Source organism: Pithys albifrons, chromosome 18 (genome assembly GCF_047495875.1).
Source record: "Pithys albifrons albifrons isolate INPA30051 chromosome 18, PitAlb_v1, whole genome shotgun sequence".
Lineage (NCBI taxonomy): Eukaryota > Metazoa > Chordata > Aves > Passeriformes > Thamnophilidae > Pithys > Pithys albifrons.
In genome coordinates, this window is record NC_092475.1 from 1,368,556 (window position 1) to 1,383,348 (window position 14,793).

The window sequence follows — 14,793 nt, forward strand, 5'->3', positions numbered from 1 at the left end:
AGCCTCTTACAGCAACTTCAGTCTCCTCCTCAAGCCTCAGTGCAGTCTCTCTCCAGGCTCAGTTTAAACTCAGTTCTTTTAATCTTCCTGAATAGGCCATTTTACCTCTGTAAATCCAGAATCCATGGAGGAGAACAGCTGTCATAACTTATATCCTGCTTGCCTTTGTAACAGGCACAATCTCCTGCATTCCTGGGTTTACACACAATACCCAAACCAGCCTGATTAAACCCAAAAGAGAACACATTTAAAGGAGCCATTTATCACCAAAACTATTACTTTATAGTAGACATTCCTAAGTGAGGAGCTGGTTTATTAAGCCAGTTCTGTCAGGGAGGATGCTCCTGTTTTCTGCTGGATGGGAAGATGAATGCTGAAAGAGCAGACACTCCTCAGGGCAGCACAGGAGAAACAGTTCATTGGAAGCAGCTCTGAACAGAGGTTGGGCCTCAGAAATACCCCACAGTCACGTTGCTTTTTTGGGCATTCTGGAGAGCCTTCCAGCATGGGATCACTGAATTTGGGTCACACATAGTCCAGATCCTTCCTGCAGGACAGACAGTCACGTGCACAGTATCAAAGGGAGCAGAATTAATTACTGAGATTCTGTGGTGCTGACAGAGAAGAACTGTGGAAGATGGTTATGAAAACAAACACTGTCTACCACCAGTAACAAATGGGGTTCCTTTTTTTTCTTCCTTCCTTTTCTTGTTTTCAATAAATCAGGAAATTACTTTTGCAACTGCTACTCCTTCTCCCTCATCTTTCATCCCAGAGGGCACTGTCATTACCAGGCTGTGAAGCATCACAGCCAGTGTCAGCCTTCAGCATTGATATCTCCATTGTTAATATTATCTCTAATTTCTTTCCTTGCTTGCAGAACTCACTCGAACCTGTGAAAACAAGCATTGCAAATTCAGGTCTAGACTCAATCAGGTAATTCATAACTGAGAAAAGAGATGATAAACATGGCAGGTTGGAACAGATGTGCCAAAGGTGAAGCCCCAAAGCATCCTGCAGCACATTTCCAGAGTTTCCAAACCAGCAAACACAGTTATTGGAAGCCTGAATGGTGCAGTTCAAGGCCATTACACACCTGGACAGGCATGGCATAGAGTTCTTTTTAAATTGGCTCTTTGGACATGCTGCCTCCTGGTTTGCACACAGATCTGCAATGATTTTGCACATGGAACAAACCACCTCTTAACTCTGAAGCATTAAAATTGCATTGTCATTATCACTCACTAATCAAAACTTCCCAAAATTGATCAAAAGGGAATCACAGGTTGCAGCTGTTACCTTGCCTTTATTGGAACCTCTACCATGAATGTTATTGCCTTTATATACTGAATGTTTGAAGGAGGAAGCAAAGGAACATTTTTCATAAGAAGCATATCATGAATTAGGAGTGAGGGAATTCATTTCATCAAGTATTTCAAGAGATGTTTCCCAGCCTGTTTGTAGTTTACCTTAAGTGAGCAGAAATAGTTTCTTCCACTGTCTGAGCACGGGAGGGATCTGTGAAAGGCCATCCTTGACACTTGTCTGAGGATTCCCTGTGCTGCAAAGCAATCTGATTCCCAAATGGACCACGTGGAGCTTTGAAGGCACACAGATCTCATCAAGGGAGAAACAGCTGCAGGAAATGCACTGGAAACAGACTCCAGAGGTGCCAGGGGAGGGTTAAGTTGGGTATTAGGGAAAATTTCTGTCCTGAAAGGGTGGTCAAGCACTGGCACAGGCTACCCAGGACAGTGGTGGAATCACCATCCCTGGGGGGATTTAAAAAGACATGTGGCACTTGGGGACATGGTTTAGTGGTGGCCTTGGCAGTGCTGGCATTGGACTCAAAAGGCTTTTCCAACCTGAACAACTCTGTGATTTTTCCAATGTCACTATTTGTGACTCTCTATAAGAAATGGCCTGTTTGCAAAGCATTACCACTCCTGCTAACCCACTAACAGCTCCTGCCAGTGCAAGCACAGCTTTAGAGATGAGCCTTACCCGAGACAGAATGAAACCAGTTCCCACCAGTTCCTCATGCCCCATCCCTCAGCACTGTCAGAGTGGGATGGTTGTCACTTGCAGCACATTCCACCTGTTCCCACCTCCCTGTGCCTCTGCAGCTCCCAGGGTGACAGCCCCACCTGCCCCTCTGTGTGGGGCTCCACCATCCCCCCGACAGCCACTGTCACAACTCTCTCTGGCCATTTCCCTCCTCACTCTCCCAAAAAGCTTTTCCTTCAGAGAAAAGCCAAGATTAAACACGGGTTTGTGTTCAGGTCTTGAAAACAGACCCACCTTCAACATCCCTCATTTCAGCCTCGTCTGCTCACCATCCATAAATACCACCCTACAGAGCACTGGACACGCCCAGGTTTGGATCCAAGCTGTGCCCTGAGATTTAATGCCTCCTGAATGTCCATTCATCCCTGTGCTTCCCCTGGGGACAACATCAGAGTCAGAGCTCTATGAGAAGATTGACAGGCAACCATTTAATGAAATATTTTCAAGAGAAAAATGTCCACAAAACATCTGTTGGACTTTAAAACAAAAAATTGCCCCAGTTCATGTGTCCTACAGTTCTGAGAGGTCAGACAAAAGAATTTTTAATATATAAATGTATATGTTTATATGTAAATAATATAAATGTCTGTAACTTGGTTATATATTATTAATATTATTGTGTGCTGCCATATTATTTCAATATTTATACATTGCTTAAATAAATATTTAGGCATATTTAACATTGATATATATTATTATATATTATTTAAAGGCCACAGTTCACAAAGCCAGCCAGCTGTGTTGAAAAAGAGAAAACAATTTTTACAGAGAGTGACCTTTGCCTTCTCAGAACTGGGGCTGCCTTCTAGAAACTTCCTTTTTGGTCTTAGAAAGTTTCAGAAGTTTAATTTAACTTTGTTCCTTATTAAAGAGAAAATAAATATTTTTTTGGAAGATAAAGATTGTCTTAATGACAGTTTAAATCTGTGTGTCCTCAAAAAGAAGCATTTTCTTCCAGAGAGCCTCATTCCTCAGCTTAACAGGTGTTACTCAAAAAACAAACCCCATTTGTTTTCCCTTTCTGTGGCTGTACCAAATCCAGCTCCTTTCCCACAGCAGTTACCTGAGCACACAGTCCTGCCCAGTACTTGGGCACTCCTCACTCCTCTTTAGCCACACAAAAGTGCACTTTTCCTTCTCTTCCTTAGGGGTGTTCTCCCACACCAGAGACCTTCCCAGTTTTCCCTGTCAGTTCCACAGCATGAGTTTGTTCTTCTGCATTTATCCTCCATCACCACAACCTTCTCTAATTTCTAGTCCCATACTCACCTTCCATGTTCTCTGGTCTCACATTTAACATCACTCCTCCCGCTGACTCCAGGCCCAGGAACTCTCCAAACAGGATTTCTGTGAGGAACCAACAGCCACAGCCACATCCCACCCCAGGAGATCTCTCAGCAGTTCCCTCAGGTCTCCCTCCTGCAGATCACGCCTTGGATTTTGCTCCCTGTGTTCTGAGCACCACCAGTGACAGGGCTGCACTCACCTCCATCCACTGCAGCTCCACTCCAGTTAACCTGAAGTGATTATTATGAACCTGAAGCAGCTCCATCTCTCCTTGCTTTCTCTGCACTAAAAGGTCAGTAATTCCTCAGCTGCTCTGACACAGCACAGGAGCCCTGACACAAATTCTCTGCCTGTATCTCCCAGTCCTGTGAGAACAGCCCACGTTATTAGTCCCTTTCTCTTGCATCAGAATAGAGGCACGGGCTGTGCACCACCAGACTGTCTTGAAATCTATGACACAGCCCTCTGAGTTCACACATCAACTTGCAAAGAAGTGTCTTTCCCTTGTGAGGGCAGATTCCTGCCTTATCTTTGGCAGGATGCTCCCAACTCCCACTTCCGAGTTCTTCTAGTCCTGTGGAAGAACATCCCACCCGACTACGAGATGCTCAAGCAGTCACACTAAACAGTGATATGATACAACAGCAACAAAGTTTCTGGCCTTTATTTGAAGGCTTTTACCAGTTACAGTAAGAATTGTCATTGCAAACCAGGAATTTTTTAAAAAACGAATAATAAAAGTTAAAAAAAACATCCACGAGTCCACCTGCAAGTAAGACATGTTGGTACAGAAAGGAGATGTGGATTTTGCTTCTTCCATTCTGTTTGTTTTTCAAAAAACTGATAAACTAAGATACTAGGAAAGGTTGGATGCTGTTGGAATCATTCCAGCAGGTGAGCATTTAAATTTAACAGCATATACTGTACCAGGGTAACAGAGTAGCTACGTCAAGTCTATGGGCTTGAGTTGGTTTTATTGTAATTTGCTTCCCAAAAAAGGACATTAAAAACCAGATTATGCCAAGATATCCATAGTAGAGCCATAATTTGACTCTATCAGTTTGTTCCCATTCTATTTATAACTCATCTTGGTAGCAAAGAAGTGATGTAAGCAACTGGAAACCTGAGTAGCGTGTAACCATCCAGATTGCCACTGCAATTCAGCTTCTTAATGCATGTCCAGTATGTCCACATATCCATCAGCCTCCCAAGGCACACCAGCAGGAATTCTGACTCAGCATTCTCTTACCAGAAAAGGCTATTTACTTGCTTTGACCAAAATCAACCCCTGTGATGACCTGGGTGCTTCCCAGTTCCACACATACAATCCTGTTAGAAAGAGATTTGAAGCAACCAGGTCCCAGTGCACAACTTGTGACCTGCCACAAGTCACCTTCACCTTCAGCCACATCCTGCTGCCACCTTTTGCTTTGAGTTGCTGGAATAATGGAGTATTTAGAGTCGAAAAAATATGCCTCCGACTTCAAGGAAGTAATGGTAGAGATTTTATGTGCCTCAAACCCCCCCGTGCAGTCCAGCCCCAGCTGTGCCACACCAGCAGTGCCTGAGCTCCAGAGCCCTCAGGGGGCTGCCCAGCACGGGAACAGCCCTGCAGGGATCACCTCCCACTGCAAGGTCAGAAAAACCCCCTGAGCCCTTCTCTGCAGGTGCTGCACACACAGCTGAGACAGGAGAACCAGAGCTCACCTATGAAACACACTTCAAATAAAAAAAAACACCTCAGTTTATAGTCAGTCAGTCTGCTCACAGAGCCTGTTGACAGAAACAATTAACATCTCATTTGTTTATAACTAATGACCAGTGTTTTAGTAGTTTTAAAACACATTAAACACACACATGTGGCAGCATTCCTGTTACACAGCCCCAGCCCCAAACCAGGAGGAGGAGGAAGTCAACACATCCCATCCACTTGTGGGAGGGAAAAATAAAGAAAGGGGAAATAAAAAAAAAAGAACTCGAGCAACCATTTCCTCCAGCACATTCCAAAGAAAGTTCCAAGATTACTGGCACTGAGGTTAGCAGTGCCTGGGGCTCGAGGATGGAAGCTGAAATTCCAGGTCCTGCAAGCTTCACCATGGAACTACCACCAGCTTCAGCTCTGCCTAATTGTATCTGAAAGCACAAGAGACTCCAGCAGACATGACACTCTTGAAATACAGAACTTTATTTAGAAACTGCTTAAAATAGAAAAACCCTGTCAAGAAAAATCCAAGTCAAATATGGTTTCTCAGTAAAATGGAGTTTTAGGGCAACAAAAGTCTAAAAGGCCACAAGAGAAATAGCACCACTGCAATTTTAAACAATGGCAGATACTTGCATTTTTGGCATTCACTGAATTTGGGTTTTTCTCTGAACTTCACAAAGATTCATGCACTACACAATTACCATAAAATGCTCTCCTACACACATTTTAGGACAAGCTACCACCAGAAACAAATGAATACAAGCACAACAGACTGATCAATCTCAGTAGTGAAGGGGGGTCAGAAGTCTTGCAGGATCTTGCCAAACACAACAATAATGAGGGGCATGATAGCAAAAAAGGACAGTTAAGGAAAGTACTTTAAATATTAATATTTAAGTTAGTCTTGGTACTGTATTTTCTGCAATAACATTAGCTCTGTTAGCCAGCATCTTTTAGTTTTTACCCCAGAAGACTACTGAACTGGCAAGTATTATTAATATGCCCTGGTTTGAAGGGGAAAAAAATAAAGAACACAAAAAAATATCATCCTCATATGCTCAATTCACTTTCATTCAAAGCCAGTTGCACAGCACAAGTCCTGTTACAACTATTGGGTGTGATCAGCATTCCTTGGGATGGGAAAAGGAAAAATGAGACACCACGAAGGATTCCAACAGAAATGAAAATAAACAGAACAAACAGAAACAGGAGCCAGGAAGAAAAATCACTTCTGAAGGACATTTCAGGCAGTAAGACTGGATGCTTTGTTTTGTTTTTCTTACAGAAAACACAGTACGTTTTGGCAAAGCCACAATGCCACAGAAAAAGCTTCAGCACTCTTCAAGGTAATTTATGTGTCTCAGCTGTTCATACTCCCTCTAATCTTGTGACAGGCAACGTTAAGGCCCATTTCATCGAGAACTAATCACTTAGTAAGCAGCTTTACATAGGAATGGAGTTTTGTTTTAATAGCCCCTTTAGAGCACTTGCTGACACAGTGAGATTGCCATGCAAGGCCTCTCGGACAGCAGTGAATGGAGTTAAACAAACGTCTACCCCAATATGAAGCACATAAAATCTCCCATCACATTACTTCAATTTGGCATCTGGAAGCATATTTTAAATACTCTTAAGGCATTTATTATAATTTCTGTGCTGCAATTTCACATTAACTCAATCTTTCTGTGAGTCAGAGTCTTTAATTTCTCTACTACACACCACCTTAGATACAAAAAGAGTCTTCCCACAAACCAGTGTTTTACCAGCAAACCATTCTGCAACGAGTTCCAAATATTCAGCCTCTTGCTCCCTAAATATACCACCTGGATGTGAATACTGCTCTGCTACAGCGTGAGGAAGAGCTCCTAAACTCAAACCCACTGTACAAGTGAGACTTCTGCAAAGTGCACTTTAAGAAGAGGTACTTTTTGCTTATGAAAAGAAACCAGTGAGTCCTCTAAGAATAAAGTGGAGTATTTTACAGTTAAGCACATGATCTGGGGCAAAGAATTCTGATGTTGCTGCTCTGCTGGTACAGTATGTGGTCTGTTAATACTCTTCTTGTTCCTCCTGCGGTGCTCCTTCGTCAGGTATCACAAAGCCTTCCTGAAGGGGAGGAAAACAGGCACTTTAATGAAAATCTGGTGTCAAACCAGTTCTGAGTTACAAGGAAAAAAGCTACTGGGCCTTTTTTTCCCCTTTTACTTCAGATAGATACCCTTAAGTCACTATATACAGTGTCAAGATGTATTATGAGTAGTATTTTCCTCTTTGATCTCTTACATACTTCTCATGAAAAGCCAACCTTGTTTGCTGCCTGCCTGTAATTGTTATCTGCTCCTTTATTACAGTAAAAAGCTAAGCTATAAACCTTCTGGAAAAAAAAGGTCAAACTAGAAGGAGCCCTGGAAAGCAAATCAGCTTCCAATTACAAGGGCAGGGAGGAACTGTGCAACCCAGTTTATAACAGATTACTTACATCTGTGGCATAAAGAATTTCCACAATCCTCTGCAACACTGGATCATTCTCCCCTTCATTCTCCTGGCAGATCAATTCAATGTTCCTCAATTTGCCAAAGTAGAAGTCTCTCTCCTTCTCCAGATCTTCAACAGTAAGTTTCAATACATTGATCTGCCAAGGGGCATCAATAATAATTTATCCACCAGAGACAGAGTTGAGCAGGGTCTATGCAAAAGGTGGGTCCCCAAAAGTTCATGGAGGGTGTTGATATGCAAAGCACTTCAGCAGTAACTGAGATATGGGGGAGGGGGGCTGTGAGAGGAGGGAAAGGGCTGTTTCTCTAATTGTAATATTATAATATTAATGCCACAAAAAACATCCAGTCCAACACACAAAACCACTTGGAAATTCTAAAGGCTGATTCCATGAAATAGGTAAAACACTGACTGCCTGCAGTTCTTTTTGCTCTCACATTCTTTCACAACAACCCTCCTGCTGACAGCAGTTTCAGTTGTGTTTCACTCAGGATTTCAGTGAAGGAGCAGCTGCTCATAGCTCCATTGGAATGCTGAGAGCTGCAACACAGCTGTGGAAATACTTACAAATCATGCTATGTGTGACATGGCACACACTGGGGTGAAATGTCTGGGCACTCCTGTGCTGAAGGGGTTTTATTCCCATAAGGACAGCAGGACTTTGTAACAAAGGGTGTCAATTAAGTGATTGTACAGGAGCTGACTGGATTCAGACCGTTTCTTCCATCTGCCCGACCCAGACTTTTCATGGTGTTGGAGAAACAAACCTGCACACAACTCTGCCCAGCAGAGGTCAGTGGTAGGGCTGTCCTGTACCCACCTGCTCGATCAATCCGGCCGATTCCTCATCTCCTCCTCCCTTTTTGACCATCCCAGACCCAGCTTTGGGAGCTGCTGCAGTCCTCTGGGCAACGATGGGCCTCTGAGGGGCTGCAAGACCAATCCACCAATTAACTCAGACTGATTCACCCTCCCATAAAGGTACTACCTCCCCTCCAAGCATGCTCAGGCATGCAAGACTTTGAAGATATGCTCCTTCCCTGACTCCATGAGACATGTGCTTTTTTTTTGGCACGTCTTGGCACCAATCTTTGCCATCTTCTCTTTCAGAGAAGGCTGTTCCTTCTGTAGCCTCCACACCTGGGTGCTACAGCAGCCACAGAGTTTGAGCCTAACAGCTCTGAAACAAGATGCAAAATACTTCAAAAGCCCATACACTGATCTCACACAGCAACCCAGTCTTCCTTTTCCCCTGAGTTTTTGATGATCCAGATAATCTTTAACTAGTTTCTCTACCTGCACTGCCAGTACCGAGGGATTTCCTGGGTTTGTTCATGACTGGAGCCACGAGGTTTGGTGCTATTGTGTCTTGGCCTTGTCGAGCAGCAACAGGATCATAGTCCTTCCCATCATAGTTTGCATCAAAAAACTTCTTGAACCACTGAACGAATTCAAAGTTGTCCTGAAATTTTCCTTTCACTAACTTATCCACAGGAATTATCTGAAGTGGGGAAAAAGAGAAAAAAAAAAGTCAGACTCATATTAAGGATAAAGAACCTCTGTATTTTTATGTAAAGTTTTAAAATTAATGCACTCATAAGACAAAAATTCAATTCTTGTCCAGTCTAGAGAAAATGCTCCTTAACCACAACTATGTCAAATAGTAGGACTTTTGCTAATAATTGGAATGAAAAACAAATCAGGCTCACTGTGAGGGTCCACATAATTTTAAATAATTCTGCAGCAAGGTTCCTGCTACACCAAGGCCACACACAAACTGCTGCCTGTCCACGTGAAGCTGCTCAGACAGTGCTGGGTCTGATGAGCATGAACTGCTGAGCAACTTCCCAGCCTGCCAACACCAGAACTGCCACGAGAGCAAAACATCATCGTCCAGCAGATTCCAGCTCCTCTGGAAGGAGGTGCAACTGCAGGTTATTAAAAAGAAGCAGCAAAAGGTGAAGTCTTGTCTGTAGATCACAAGCTGAAGTCCATGACCTGGCAGGGCCAGGAGCCACAGCTGTTATGTGGCCACAGATTCGTGGAATCCCAGAATGGTTTGGGTTGGAAGGGACTTAAAACTCATCTTGTTTGAACTCCCTGCCAGGCACAGGGACATCTTCCACCAGCCCAGACTGCTCAGACCCCCACCCAGCCTGACCTTTAACACTTCCAGGCATGGGGCAGCCACAGCTCCTCTGGGCAATCTGTGCCAGGGCCTCAGCACCCTTCAAACAGAGACTTTTTTCCAAAATGACCATTTTCCAAAGGACCATTCAGAATTTGGAAGCCATACTGCTTGTCCAGGTGAGCACAGACAGCACTGCCCCCAAGCACAGACTGACTCTGTGCTGGAGCTGCTGCCAGCACACAATGAGGTGACTTTTTAAAGAACCAAAAAGCTTTAACACAGAAGAGTTCTGCATCCTACCAAACACCCTGTCTGTAACTAATACCTGGATAAATCCCTCTTCCATAAGCAGAACTGTCACTCAGCCTGAACCAGCCTTTTCACCAATCTCATTGTCACATATTTTAATACATGGAGGGATTTAAAAGCTTTGCAGATGTGGCACTTGGGGACATGTTAAGTAGTGGCCTTGGAGGTGCTGGGGGAACAGCTGGAATCAACGGGCTTAGAGGGCTTTTCCAACTTTAACAATTATATCATTCCACATACTGGTAAAGAGGAATCTGAAATCCTCAGGACTGTCACAGCAGCAGGTTATGGGAACACACTTTGCATAAAGAAGGTCCAAAAAGGAAGCTCAAGGACACCTCATCACATGGAAATTTCAGTGTTAGTCTGTGCCACATAAGTTGCACAGAATGAAAATAGAACTTTCATCTCATCATTAAGAACTAGAAACCTGCCCTTGGAGTAAAGCAGAGCATGTCCCAAATGAAGTGAGGGCCCCAGTGCAAACCAAAAGCAAAAGTTTTAAGAGTTACAAACCAAAAGCATAATCTTTTCCCAATTGAGTCAGCTCTCAATTAGAAAGCACATTGCATCTACACTGGCATTAAGAGCACAGAGAAATCAGTTGTAGCTCAGCTTACTTTGTCAACACCCATTCGTTTAAAACCTGCTTGTAGAACCTTGAAGTTTTGAATGTACTCATGTTCCAATTTTGCTTGAAACTTCACTTTCTTGAGTGCTACAGAACCTGGGAAGAGCATGTCCATGAACTGACAGTATGCAGCACCTGCCAAAGGAAAAGAACACAAAGCCTGGCATGAATTAAGTCAGCTCAGCTCACTGACCTTCCCAAGTTCCTTTCCAGGTAGATCAGCAAACTGACCTGACTCACAAGCCCTTAAAGGCAACAAAGGCAAGAAAACAGGAACCTCCAATCTCCTTCTTGGTGCAGCATGGCCAGAAACAAGCCCATGGGAGCTGCAGAACCAAACTTTTGGGTCATTACTTCAACTCTCATAAATATAAATCCTGCCTCCATAATTCAAAGGGAAAAAGAACAATCTAATGAGTAATTTGGCTTTCCTTTCTTCATGAATATCACTACAGATCTGAGATGTCCAACAGGCATGTAATCTGCTCTTAACAACACTAACAGCACCACATCACAAAAAGGATTATTCTAGAAAGTGTATTTCACCATTACTGAAACAGTGATACATTTACCTCCTACAAATAGATATACACAATTCAAGGTGCCCTCCAAGATAAAAGGCCAATTAAGATGGATTATATTTAAAACAGGCCTTAATCAAAGAATTGAAATGAGATAGTGGTTTTTTCTATTAATTTTAAATCCTTCATGTCCTCTAATTCAGCTCCTGCTCTAATAAGAGCAAGAGAGGGATTCAGTTCAGCACAAAGAGCAGATAATCCCCTCCAAAAATTAGCTTTTGTAGGATATAGAAGCACAGTACAAAAGATGTTTTTAAACTAGATCATCTCTCTGCAGTGATGACACACAACCATGTGCCACTGAGAACACAAGCACAACATTTAGAGCATTATGTCCCCACCAGCAAGAGTGAATTAAGGAGTAATGGGAACCCCAACCTAAACCATCAAAGAGCTACACAACAACAAGCTTTGGGGAGCAATCTGAAAGCCAAGAAGTCACATAGAACAGCACTGCCCTAAACTACTCTATTCACCTCAAACATATCCTGTAATAGTTCACTTTCTATCCAGACATTTTGCAGAGGCTTCCACTTTCACCTGCTACCAGAAGATTGATGTCATCCACAAAAAAAAAAACAAACAACAAACTAAACCAGCTCTTGCTGTTTGCCCTCCCCTGTCTCTCAGTCCAACCCCAACTCAGACACAGAGGACTTGCCAGAACCCAGGGCTTTGCTCACTCTTGGCAGTCTCAGTGATAGCCATGACCAAAAGAGGGATCACAGCATAAGTCAAAGGTCACCTTTTGTGCATTTATGCAACCTCAAACTGCTACTGTCACTACTGCCCTTGCCAAAGGCAGCAAAGCAAGCTTGGAAGCTCCTGCTCTCACAGGAGAGCAAAAGCCAGCACAGACCCAGTGAGGCACAAAGCAAGTTTGCCAGCACAGGAGACAGACCTTACTCAGCCTGTACATAAACAGCTCTCAGTCTTTCCCTCAAAACAGGTGAGATGAAATTGTGCAGAGCCACTACTAATTATCCTCACTTCAACACAGAGCTCTTGCAGCATTCAGGACTCACTCCAATGCAAACCCTCCCTGCAAATCAGCCCTGTACACAGCAGGGTTCTAACCTGCCTATCCCAAAGCAGACTCAGCTTATCACTTCCCTTCCTTCTGCAGCTGTAGCTCTTTAGGCCCTTCACCCTCAGCTTTTCTCCATCATCACACCAGACAAAAGCCACTACAAATACCTGCTCAGATGTCTATAGTGAATCTCTTGCTTCCCTGTAATCTTTGGGATTGTTTTTTACAGGCTGTCTGGACAGTTCCAAACTTACTTTAAATTTATTCCTCCCTTTATTCCACATCTCTCATTGCATGAGCAACACCTTATCTCAAAGTCACTGCCTGAGCTACACCTCCACTTTTCATGGAGTGCCTGTTGCACTTACCCAAATTATCTTGTGCCCAGGTGGCATTTTCAGCCTTGGGGTTTTTTTCAGCTTATTCCACAGACTATTATCTTTTCTTCATGCCTACAAGCCTCCTCCTCCTCCCACACCCTCCTCCCTCCTGCGACACTTGACTCCATTTCTGGACCACAACAACTTCCCCTTTTCTGCCTGTGGCTGCCTGTGAGATTCAGCTGTGCTGAAGTTGGCTCAAGCCCAAGTAAGTTGGGCTGACCCAGGAGTTGGGAAGGCCTGCAGGTGACCCCAGGAGTCACCAGTTTGCCTTCCTCACACTCCAGTGCTCTTCCATAAGAAATCACAATTGGTTTTGCTAGTTAAGACTTACTCTGTCCATTGAGACTAAATGTTTAATTCCCCCTGGGAAAACACCCCCTTCCTTAGAGCCTTTTCTTCACATTAACCCTCATTCCTTACAGCACCTATGCTGAAGTGAGTCAGGAGAACAAGCCTTTTCATTACACTGCCATTAACAACACCCACTTCAATAACACTCCAACCATAACTGCACCATAACGCTGACCACGGACCTGTTCACACCAGGAGCTAAGCCAGGAGCAGGGCCAGGGCAGGGCAGCACAGAGGGCTCACCCTGCACCTGCACAGCGCCAGGGTGCACATCCCATCGGGGTGAGCCCCTCACCTGAGCACAGCTGTTCGATCTTGGTCAGCGTCAGCTGCAGGGACTCATTGATCCACGCCAGCATGTCATGTCGGCTCAAGTTATCGCTGGTCACTGAAGTAGAATACACATTCACTGCCATTTTCTGAAAGACACAACCAGAGGCGTGAGCGCCGCAGACACCCTTCCCCACGCGGAGGGGCTGCGCAGGAGCCGCCTCCTTTGGAGCCTTCCCGACACAGCAGCGCGCGTATCGCGACAGAACCGGCGGCTGCCGACAGCTGGGAGGACCCTCCCCGCCCTCCCGAAGGGCTCGGCTCGGCGGATTCCGGGGAAAAACAGCACCGAGGCGCTCACGTGGGAACGGCTGAAAGGAACCACGGCTGCGGCGAGCAGTTGCTCATGGCTGTGCCCCGCGCCCCGGGCACGGCTGGGACACTTCCTGCCCGACCCCGGCACCTCCCCGGGGACCAGCCCCGGGCGGCCTCTCCCCGCCCAGCCCCGCCGGCACAAAGCGGGGCCGCGGTGCAGCTGCCGCCGGGCGGGGCACGGCCCGTGCTCCCCCCCGCACATCCTGACCCATCCTCACCACCCCCCGCTCCGCCACCGCCGGTCCCGCCTCACCCCCGCCCGAGGAGGGGCGCGGCCCGGCCCTGCAGGCCTCGCGCCGGTGCCCCCACCGCGGCGGCTCCGCGCCCGCCCGGCCCGGCCGGCCCCGCTGCACACGAGCGTGGGGCCGTGCCCCTCCCCGCCGCCGCCCCGCGTCCCCCCGGGCCCGGTGCCGGTACCTGCGCCGCGCCCGCCCCGGTCAGGCCCCGCGTTCAAACCGGCCCCGCCCGCCCTGACCGGGACCGCGTCACGCGCTCGCTGCGCGCCTGCGTCACGCGCGCGTCACGGCCCCGCGCCGGGCCGGGGGCGGGGCCTGCCCGGCGGTTGCCAAGGGGCGGGGCGAACCGCCGCGTTGCTATGGGGAGACCACGCCCTCTCCGCTTCGCCCCGCCCACTGACTCGTCTGCCATTGGTGGAGTCGCTGGCCACGCCCACGCCGAGGGGGACGCGTGCCCGCGGGGACGCGCGGGGATCGCGGACGGGGCGTCGGGGGCGCGCTGGTACCGAACCCCGGTACCGACCCCCGGTACTGACCCACCGGTACCGACCCACTGGCACCAACCCCCGGTACCGACCCCTGGTACTGACCCACCGGTACCGATCCACCAGTACTGACCCCTGGTATCAACGCCCTGGCACCAACCCTCCAGTACCGACCCTCTGTACTGACCCCGGTACAGACCTCCTGTACCGACCCCTGGTCCTGACCCACCAGTACCAGCCCACCAGTACTGACCCCCTGTACTGACCTTCCAGTACTGACTCCCTGTACCGCCCCCCAGTACCAATTTACTGGTACTGACTCCGGTACCAATGCCCTGGCACCAACCCCCTGTACCAACCCCCTGTACCAACCCCCCTGTACCAACCCCCAGTACCAACCCCCCTGTACCAACCCCCCTGTACCAACCCTCCAGTACCGACCCTCCAGTACCAACC

At 46.6% G+C, this 14,793-nt stretch overlaps 1 protein-coding gene across 2 annotated transcripts; it reads right to left on the reverse strand.

Moving 5' to 3' along the window:
• Window positions 1-5,518: 5,518 nt before the first annotated feature.
• Window positions 5,519-14,118, reverse strand: MAPRE1 (microtubule associated protein RP/EB family member 1). Of its 2 annotated transcripts, none has more exons than XM_071572866.1 (7): window positions 14,034-14,118; window positions 13,267-13,390; window positions 10,616-10,761; window positions 8,852-9,056; window positions 8,376-8,485; window positions 7,539-7,691; window positions 5,519-7,165 (listed from the first exon to the last, which is right to left on the reverse strand). In XM_071572866.1, exons 2-7 carry the CDS (start codon window positions 13,385-13,387, stop codon window positions 7,109-7,111), a joined length of 792 nt encoding a protein of 263 aa, XP_071428967.1. In that variant the 5' UTR covers window positions 13,388-13,390; window positions 14,034-14,118; the 3' UTR covers window positions 5,519-7,108. The 2 variants fall into 2 exon arrangements, with proteins under 2 accessions (XP_071428967.1, XP_071428969.1); XM_071572868.1 differs by lacking the exon at window positions 14,034-14,118 and adding an exon at window positions 13,603-13,623.
• Between the last annotated feature and the right edge of the window lie 675 nt (window positions 14,119-14,793).